The sequence below is a fragment of the Peromyscus californicus genome, unplaced genomic scaffold (assembly GCF_007827085.1).
Source record: "Peromyscus californicus insignis strain IS unplaced genomic scaffold, ASM782708v3 Scaffold_7__1_contigs__length_154581171, whole genome shotgun sequence".
NCBI classification, from domain to species: domain Eukaryota; kingdom Metazoa; phylum Chordata; class Mammalia; order Rodentia; family Cricetidae; genus Peromyscus; species Peromyscus californicus.
The window spans coordinates 64,807,102-64,817,661 of record NW_026294595.1 but is presented as its reverse complement, the minus strand read 5'-3'; the positions used below and the strand labels follow the sequence as shown (position 1 = coordinate 64,817,661).

The following is a 10,560-nucleotide window of genomic DNA, read 5'->3' as shown; positions in this document are numbered from 1 at the left end:
CTGGCTATTACAAATAATGCTGCTATCTGCAGAGGAGACCTTGCCTTGGGGGAGGTGGGAAGGGGGAGTGGATTGGGGGGGAGGCTGGGGGGTGGGAGGAGGGAGGACAGGGGAATCCGTGGCTGATATGTAAAATTAAATTAATTATAAAATAAAAAATAGTAGTAATAAACCTACCACTTCTTGTTAGCTAAGTTCTAAGCAGTTACTTGACTTGTGATATATCAGTTATCATGACAAAAGGCATTATTATATCACACTCTGGGCACAGTTTAAAATAATGAATTAAAAGAAAAATCTCTACACTTTGAACATGCACATTATAATTAGTGACAAACATTTCTGGTAGGTCTTTATGCTTTTTAAGAAAAAAATCAGTTCATTTGAGATTCTAATTATCCTCAGGATGTTCAAGATAATTTAAAATGTGATGACGATTTCCAATAACATTCTAAACTCTAGTTTGCCCATTCTTCTGTTGGTGGATGAATGTTCTGATCAGACATGACAGAATATTCATCTCTGCCTCATTCCAAGTAGATAGCAGACATGATTAATACATAGTCTATTCTCTGTGGGTATAACATGTAAATATCTCACAATGCTTTTTGATACTCTACTTCAGGAATCCACTAGAGAATCATAAATGTCAGCATTTCAAGGACAAACCACATGTGAATGCTTTGCAGAATGAAAATAGCCAGCACTTTAATTCTACATGATCTCTGAATACTGCATTCAGGAAATGACTTTTTTCTTTTGTTAAAAACAAATTCATACATGTATACCTTGTCTGTGTTATCTACCCTTACTTTTCTCCTTCCCTTTCAGACTCTTACTGTAATCTTCCCTTAAGATTCATGGTCTTTTCCTTACTTATTATTAATATACATGTAAATATATACATGTATATGCCTATCTATCTATCTACCTACCTACCTGCCTATCATCTATCAGCCTATTATATGCATATATATGTATCCTGTTCAATTTACTTAGTGCTGATTGTATGTATATGTGTTGGGCAATGCGCTTGGTTTTTCTATTCTCAATTCCAGGAAAAAAAATTATTTAGTACTACCCCAAATTTTGATGATAATATATACTTAATTGAGGCAATTTTTCCTAATATTTGCAGATTTACTTCTTCATTCTCCTTGAAATTATGCAAAACCAGAGTTTTGTAAGAGAGTTTATATTCCTTGGACTTTCACAGAACCCTAAAGTCCAGAAAATAGTTTTTATTGTATTTTTATTTGTCTACATTGCAACTGTTGGTGGCAACATGATAATTGTGGTGACCATTGTCTGTAGCCCAGCACTGATAGACATCCCCATGTACTTCTTCTTGGCATTCTTGTCACTACTGGATGCATGCTTCTCTTCTGTCATCACACCAAAAATGGTTGTAGACTTCCTCTATGAGAAGAAAACCATCTCCTTTGAAGGATGCATGACGCAGCTCTTTGCTGAACACTTTCTTGCAGCAGTAGAAGTGATTGTCTTGACAGCCATGGCCTATGACCGTTATGTAGCCATTTGCAAGCCCTTGCACTACTCTTCCATCATGAACTGGAAGCTCTGTGTGACACTGATGGGAATAGCATGGACAGGGGGATTCTTGCATTCTATCATACAAATTATCTTCACTTTGCAGTTACCCTTCTGTGGACCCAATGTCATTGATCATTTCATGTGTGACTTGTTCCCATTACTAGAACTTGCTTGCACTGACACACATATCTTTGGCTTTTTGGTGGTTGCCAACAGTGGGTCTATCTGCATAATAATCTTCTCTATTTTGCTAGTATCCTATGGTGTCATCTTGTTCTCTCTGAGAGCCCATAGTTCTGAAGGACGATGGAAAGCTCTCTCCACCTGTGGATCCCACATTGCAGTTGTGGTTTTGTGCTTTGTTCCATGCATATTTGTATATGCACGGCCTCCATCTACATTCTATTTTGACAAAATGGTGGCAATACTTTATACTATCCTAACTCCGTTGCTCAATCCTGTGATTTACACTTTTAGGAATAAAGACATGAAAAGCGCCATGAAGAAAATGTGGAAAAGACTGATGGTGGTATCTCATGGGAAGAGAGAGATAGAACATTATCAGTGCTGGAGATGAGCTCCTGATGAGGGCAGGGTCTGAAGCTGGAGGATGCAAGAATGGAGATGGAGAAATCAGACGCAGGACACCTTTCAGTTTGGTTTTACGAGAGATAGACAGAGAGAAAGCACAACTCGGCATGTCTTGACCTACTCTGACAATCTGCCTCTCTTACAGGTTTTATTTATATGTGAAATTTCCTCATAGACTTTAATCATTGATTACAAGAACTTCTAATGGTACATATTTTTCCTAAAGTTTCCTTTGATTATGTAAGCATATCAAAGTAAAAGAAGCAAATGAACAAACAACAAATTTCATGAGAACTAAAATCTATATTTTAATTCATAAAACATTATAAAATCATTTTTTTCTTTTTTTAGTTTAAAAGCTTTTTTACATACCAACCACAGTTCCCTCTTCCTCCCATTTGCCTCCAACATTCCCCCACCCTACCTCCCATCTGCATTCCTCAGAGAGAGTAAGGTCTCCCATGGTGAATCAACAAAGTCTGTCACATCAAGTTGAGGCAAGGCCAAGCCACTCCCCTCTGCATCAAGTTTGAGCAAGGTATGCCTCCACAGGGAATAGGCTCCAAAAAGCCAATGAATGTCCTAAGGATAAATTCTGGCCCCACTTCTAGGGGTCCCACAAACTGTTCAAGCCACACAACTGTCATACACATTCAGAGGACCTAGTTCAGTCCCATGCAGATTTCCCAGCTGTCATTCCAGAGTCAGTGAGCTCCAACTAGCTTGGGTCATCTGTCTCTATGAGTTTCTCCATCATGATCTTGACCTAAAATCATTTCTTTTTAAACTCAATGACTTTTTCCTTAAAATCAATGTTGTAAAGCCTTGCAGTTACAGAATACTAGACAGAATGTCTCTATTAATGTTTGACCAAGTTAACAGAAGTTATTTCCGACTAACTATTATATTAAACTTCTCTTGTAATTTTCTGTCAATCTACTATAATGAATATCTGAACTTTCTATGGAAACCTAATCCCTCAGTTTCTTGTTCAATTTTTTCTTTTCCTTTTTCTATTTTCTTTCATCTCAGACATGAGACCAACATACTTTCTTCTGACTTTTGAAGTACTGTGCTCTGCCCTTTATTTTTTCTACAATATCAGCAAAGTCCTGATCCAACAAGTCTCTCAGGAAACCAGGCAGTTCACTCAGCCAGAATGTTTCTCTTTGTGTCTTTGTCATAAACTCTTGTTTAATATAGTCCCTATCTTTATTACAACCCTGAAAAAAGTAGAAAAACATAAGATTCCTAAAACTGCTTACTTTGCCTTCAGGAGGATACCAAGGCTTGTCATTAGTTTTTTAATCAAAAGCTTTTCCTGTCCATGCTAGTTCTGTGTTTCTGAGGCAGAACATGAAAATCGAATGATTCAGTTATAGTTTGGCAGCTTCTGAAATTTCCCTAAGTTTTTCTTCTTTAATGATTTTTCAGATCCTATGTCTCATGCTTACTAATACTACTTAAGTAAAAGTTTCTGTAGAAGACTCATTTTTTTTTTGCATAGCTGATTCTCCTAGGGAACTACCATAAGTTTTATTCCTTTTTTTCCATTTTTCATTATTAAGAAATTTTCTACTCACTCCACATACTATCCACAGCTTCCCCCTCCTCCCTCCACCCAACCCCCTTCCCATTTTCCCAAGCCACCACACATCTCCACTTCCCTCAAATCATTGTCTCCCATGGGGAGTTAGCAGAGCCCAGCACACTGAGTCTAGGCAGGTCTAAGCCCCTTCCCACTGCACCAAGGCTGTGCAAGGTATCACACAGCAGGCACCGGATTCTAGATGCCTGCCCATAGACCAGGGACAGATCCCGATCACCCTGCCTGGGTACCCCCCAAACAGTTCAAGCCAAACAACCATCTTCTATATCCAGAGGGCCTAGTCCAGTCCCATGGGGGCTCTACATCCATCAGTCCACAGTTCATGGGCTTCCACTAGTGTGGCCGATCATCTCTGCACATCCTCCCATAATGATCTCAATGTCCCTTGCCTGCAGTATCTCTACTCTCTCTCATCAATTGGATTCCCGGAGCTAGGATAGCTAAAAGAATCCTGTATATTAAAGCAGCCTCTGGAGGCATCATGATCCCTGACCTCAAGCTCTACTATAGAGCTATAGTAATAAAAACAGCCAGGTACTGGCATAAAAACTGACATGTGGGCCAATGGAATCAAATTGAAGACCCTGACATTAATCCTCACAACTATGAACATATGATTTTCAACAAAGAAGCCAAAAAAGCATCTTCAACAAGTGGTGCTGGCATAACTGGATGTCAAAATGCAGAAGATTGCAAATAGATCCATATCTGTCACCATGCACTAAACTCAATTCCAAGTGGATCAAAGACTTCAACATAAATCCAGTTACACTGAACTTGATAGAAGAGAAAGTAGGAAGCAGTCTTGAACACATTGGTACAGGAAACCACTTCTGAAATACAACACCAGTATCACAGATACTGAGAGTTACAGTTAATCAATGGGACCTCCTGAAGCTGAGAAGCTTTTGTAGAGCAAAGGACATAGTCAATAAGACAAAACAACAGCCTACAGAATGGGAAAAGATCTTCACCAACCCCACATCTGACAGAGGGCTGATCTCCAAAATATATAAAGAACTCAAAAAAACTAGACATCAAAATACTGAACAATCCAATTTAAAAAATGGGCTACAGAGCTTAACAGAGAATTCTCAACAGAAAAATCTCAAATGGCTGAAAGGCATTTAAGGAACTGCTCAACATCCTTAGTCACCAAGGAAATGCAAATCAAAACAACTCTGAGATACCATCTCACACCTGTCAGAATGGCTAAGATCAAAAACACCGAAGACAGCTTATGTTGGAGAGGATGTGGAGCAAGGGGAACACTCCTCCACTGTTGGTGGGAATGCAAACTTTTACCGCCACTCTGGAAATCAGTATGGTGGTTTCTCAGAAAATTGGGAACAAGTCTTCCTCAAGACCCAGTTATACCACTCTTGGTCATATACCCAAGGTATGCTCAATCTTACCACAAGGACACATACTCAACTATCTTCATATCAGCATTATTCATAATAGCAAGTTTTATTCTTATTTCATCAGCTTCTATAGGAATTGTTACATTATCCCAGTTCTAGCCTTCAGTGTAGGGCCCATAACAACAAGGAATTCAAACACCAAACTTTAACAACAAGTAATTCAAACACTAAACCTAACAACAAGGAATTCAAACATTAACCATGTAAAAGACACAGGTAAGAGTTGAATGGCAAATTTCACCATGGGCAGTGAAGGGTCAGTCCAAGCCATCCAGTCACTGGAAGTTTGGCAGGCAGTGCCTTCAAGATGCTTAGCATCACCATATCAGTAAAGAAGCCAAAATGATTTTAATAAAAAACATTCTGGGTTTTCCTTTGTACAGAACAAGTCATGTCTGTTACTCGCAAAAAATCTTAAAAGGGTCAGAAATGATGTGTTCATTTTAAGTATCAGTTCTTAGCTGGCAACCCATTATTTTCAAGCGTATATCATAGAGATTTGAAATTTGTGCTTCCTTATGTTGTAGTAATGTTAGAACAATTGAAAGGGAATTTATGTATCTAGTTATTTGTCATTCACTCTACACTAAGCACAATTAAAATCATTTTATAGATTTCAGTGACTCCTGGAAATAACCAGGGCTCAAGACAAGCACATAGGAAAGACTTCACAGAACCTCAGTTGTAGATGTTTTTGTGTAATAGGATGCCAGCATTCAGTGTGGGATTATCAGTAGCAACTGCATAGTGTGAGCACCATCTTTAATTTATTGAGATATGTAATTTGATTAAATCAATCATGTGTGTTCCTCTACTGACAGATGAGATACACTTTTGTACTGAATTGATACAGGAATTGATTGGGGAAGATATTTTTATTCAAGTATCAAGAAGGAGAACACTTAAGCAACCCCATACTAGCAACATATGAAAATGGAGGGACCCAATTTCCCCAGTTCCTATAGTAACAAGGTAGCCAGAGAACAAAAAACCAAAAAGTTGAGCCACATATTACATATCAACCTCTTAGTTGAGTCTTATTAATCTCAGCAGCCATGTGGTTTCTGAAATTAATGTGTTTTTCAGAAAAAAGAATTTCTCTTGTTATATCAATAAAGATGAAATGCCAATTAAACATGTATTATAGAAACAATACTAAAAAATCCATTTGTTCTTTTCATAATATTTCATGCCAGTTCAAAGTAAAAGGGTACAGTTTTCCCTCAAAATGAATGTGGCATAAGTTTTCATCAATATTTGGAAGGAAGATTTCATGAGGGATGATGATTAGGGTGTAAAGGATCATCTGAAACATGCTTATGTATTACATATGACCACATGGGTAACAGAAGCACAGGGACTTTAATAGGGCTCCCCTCTCCATTTCTGTGCTCCATCATCTTTCTTCCTCCTAACAGGGTTTGATTCTTGATGTCTTTTTCTCTCCAAAAAACGATTTTTTACTCCTGATCAGTCCCTTTATTTACAAGTACTAATGAGGAAAACTAATTCTGGTTGAATTGTTTTATGATTCTTTGGATCCACATTTTGAAACACAAAACAAGAAAACCTTACTCAGGACAGTATAGTGATGGATACAGATTTATGTCAAATTCAAACTTAAAAACAAGTACCTGCTTATAGTTTTATCCTCTCACAACTCTGTGTAGACTCTGCCAGTGATGCACAAGGAGAGGAATTCCTAATACTTTTCTTGGGAAAAAACAAATGCTGAGGGAGGGTTACTCAGTACTTTTCATTCTTACTTGTTTAGTTTATGGTTTGACAAAATTCTTTCTATAACAATTGCTGATTTAGGTTTTCATTCTGATTCCTAAGCTGAATTTCCATACACATGGTGAAAACCATTCTCATATTTTTAGCTCTTGGACAATACATCTCTTGAGCTCACACTAAATTAGCTCATTTTTGTTACTATAAGTATTTAAATAAATTTAAATAAATGATTTCCAATGTTAAAGAGTAAATTTAAAAAATCTAGGGACATATAAATCTCTAGAATATAGTATATATGTGCATGTATTCGACACATATTAAATATTTATGTATATGTGTACATGTACATATACGTACACACACACACACAGAGCAAGAGAAAGAGTATGTTTCAAAAGCTCAGGTTCTCCTTGAGTGTTTTAGTTAGTTATGCCCTTAATTGGATATCCTGCCTCCATCTACAAAGTGCCAAGATTCAGTCATTTGGCATTGTGCCTTGTTCTTGAAGCATTGGCACATAATCCAGCACCTTGTATATGCCAGGCATGGACTCAACCATCTGAAACACATTAGTAAATCAAATCTATGAAAGGAATCCAAGAGGTGTGTGTTTGTGTGTGTGTGTGTGTGTGTGTGTGTGTGCCTGCATATAAGCACAAACATCTACAGCTGTGCATATTCACTGTGTGCTTGTGTTCATGAAGAGAAGAGGTCAACATTCAGTGTTGTGTCTCAGGAGTCATCCTTCTAGTTTTCTTGAGCCATTGTCTCTCATTTGTGAAGAACATTCCAATTAGTTAGGCTGGCTGGTGAGTGAGCCTTAGGAATTAACCTGTCTCTGTTTCCATAGCTCTGTGATTATAAGTATACAATTATTTCTGGATTCTTTATATAGTTTTTGGGCTTGGAATTAAGACCTTGTTCTTGTAGTATGAAATGTATCCCATAGAGTATTTTGTTGGGAAAGGAGCAAGCCTGACTGGCTAGATAATTTTTTTTGTCAGCTTGAAGCTAGAAAAAGTCATCCAAGCGGAGGGAATCTTAATTAAGAAACTGTCTCTATATCAGGCTCAAGGCATACCTGTAGAACATTACCTTATGTAGTGATTGATGGGAGAAGGTCTACCTCATTGTTGTTTGTGCCATTCCTGGGATGGTGATCCTAGGTTCTATAACTAAGCAGGATCAGTAAGCCATGAGGAGCAAGCCAATAAGCAGCACCCTTCCATGGCCTCTACATCAGCTTCTACCTTCAAGTTCTTGCCTTGTTTGAGTTTTGTCTCTTGTCTTAACTTCATTTGATGAGAAACCGTGCTATATAAGTGCATGCTTTATTTAAACTCTTTCCTCCCAACTTACTTTTTGGTTTTGATGTTTCATTATAGCAATAGAAACCCCAACTAAGACACTGACTGTGATGAAATAAAATGCCCCCCAAAGGGAGTAGCATTAATGGAAGGTGTGACTTTGTTGGAATAGGTTTGGTCTTGTTGGAGGAAGTGTCACTGTAGAGATGGGCTTTGATGTCTCATATATGCTCAAGCCATGCCCAGTGACATGAACAACTTTCTGTTGCCCACAAGTCAAGATGCAGGACACTCAGCTACTTTGCCAGTACTGTATCTACCTGAATACTACCATGTTGCACCACGGTGAGAATGGACAAAACCTTCAAAAATATAAGGCACTCCAGTTAAACATTTTTCCTTTATAAGAGTTGCCATGGTCATGGTGTCTCTTTACAACAATAGAAACCCTAAGTAAGACAGAAGATTGTATCAGGAGTGAGGTATTGTTGTTATAGGCCTGACCATGCTTTTTTTTTTTGGTTTTTCGAGACAGGGTTTCTCTGTGTAGCTTTGCGCCTTTCCTTGAACTCACTTGGTAGTCCAGGCTGGCCTCGAACTCACAGAGATCCGCCTGGCTCTGCCTCCCGAGTGCTGGGATTAAAGGCGTGCGCCACCACCGCCCGGCTCTGACCATGCTTTTGTGTGAAGGACTATGATCCCTGGGACTGCGGATAGAAAAGCAGTTGGACACTTTAAGTGCTGCTTAATGGGCCATACTAGTAGGAGCATGGAATAAAGGGAGTGGTGACCTCAGGGCAAGATCTCACCTAGCTAAATTGGAAATTTGTGAAAAAGTGTAGACAAATTTCTAAACAGTCTTATTAAATAAGAAACGCAGAGCCAAATAGAGAGGAAATAGCCAAAGAGATCAGAGCAAATAGACATGACTAGCTTTAGCTTACCACCAGACTCAGCTTCCACAGAGAGAGTTTCTTCCTGTCTGACCTGTGTTTTTATTGCCTTTCTGTTCTGCCTTCTCATTGGCTCTAAGCCCAGCCACATGACTTCCTAGTCACTGCCTGTCTATACAGACCTCCAGGTCTCTATGTTTGGTATTGGGATTAAAGGCTCTTGTCACCATGCTTGCCTGTGTCCTTGAACACAGAGACTCTGCTTGCCATGTGATTGGATTAGGGATGTGTGCTACCACCACCTGACTTCTGTTTATAGCTATGACCTCTGATCTCCAGGCAAACTTTATTAACATACAAATAAAATATCATATTTCACCAAATAATTATCACAACTACAGTCTGAGATATTGTTCTCACTGTCAGACCCCCATCTTCTGACTGCATCCTTTGGCTGCATATGACCTGCCTCATTCTCTTGCTTGATGAAGCATTAAATACTGTCAGACCCCTGGGGGGTCCTCATGCTATGTAAGCCCTGGCTCTCACCCTTTTATCTTGACAAAGCATTGGGTGATTAGTGCCAATCGTTGATCCTCACTTGACCTTGGGATGCATCAGATTTTAGACTGGATCACATTTTTTTTTATTATTATTTCTTGTCTGCTGCAGCCATGGGAAATAAGGCTTCCTCCTATCAGTTCCACTCCTCCTCTGAGAAATGGCTCAAATATCCCTTAGATAACAATAAAAATGGCCACCTACTAGCTCATTGGACCCCAATATTTTACAGGGATTTTCTAACTTCTGCCAGCTTATATCCAAGCTTTCTTTTATCTAAGCTCTAAACCTTCCTTCTTGATTCCTTCTTTCCTGCCCACATGCTCTGACACTTTCTAATAACCTACTGCTTGAGGAGTGCAGATGAGTTTGGGAGCAGGCTAGGATACATGCAGATGAGGTTCATCAAACTAGAGCTCCTCATCCACCTGGGTCTGAGGTGGTTCCCAATTAGGACTTACATTGGGATAATAATATTGCAGATGGCTCTCTAGCTAAGAATAGGTTTATAACCTGCCTCCTGGCAGGCTTTCATAAGGCTACCCTCAAAGCAGTAAACTATGAAAAGCTAAAAAACATAAATCAATATAAGGAGATCCTGAGAGCCCAAAGGGCAGACAGCTCCTTATGACCCACTTTGTCTTACAGAACTTCCCTGACATCGGGAATAAATGTAAGCATCTGGAGAGAGTGCCTCCGACCTCAAAGCCAGAAGTCTTAGTGGTGGCATTTATGGTTTACCATGGAGAGATGAGAAAGCCCGTAAACAGAACTGCTAAATGCTGGCACACATTATCCCACCAGCATCCTGAAAGCTTCCAGGTTCCTGTTTTAAATGTGGTTGAGAGGGCAACTGGGTTCATGCAAGCTGTGCCCAATGTGGT

General features: G+C 39.1%; 1 protein-coding gene across 1 annotated transcript; it reads left to right on the top strand.

Moving 5' to 3' along the window:
- The first annotated feature begins 1,147 nt into the window (after positions 1-1,147).
- On the top strand, positions 1,148-2,131 carry LOC128100922 (olfactory receptor 4C15-like). The gene has a single exon (XM_052723662.1). The coding sequence runs from the start codon at positions 1,166-1,168 to the stop codon at positions 2,129-2,131; it is 966 nt and encodes a 321-aa protein (XP_052579622.1). The 5' UTR covers positions 1,148-1,165.
- The last annotated feature ends 8,429 nt before the right edge of the window (positions 2,132-10,560 follow it).

Coding starts and splice junctions, on each gene's coding strand:
- LOC128100922 (XM_052723662.1), top strand. CDS start 1,166: ATGCAAAACCAGAGTTTTGTAAGAGAGTTTATATTCCTTGGACTTTCA.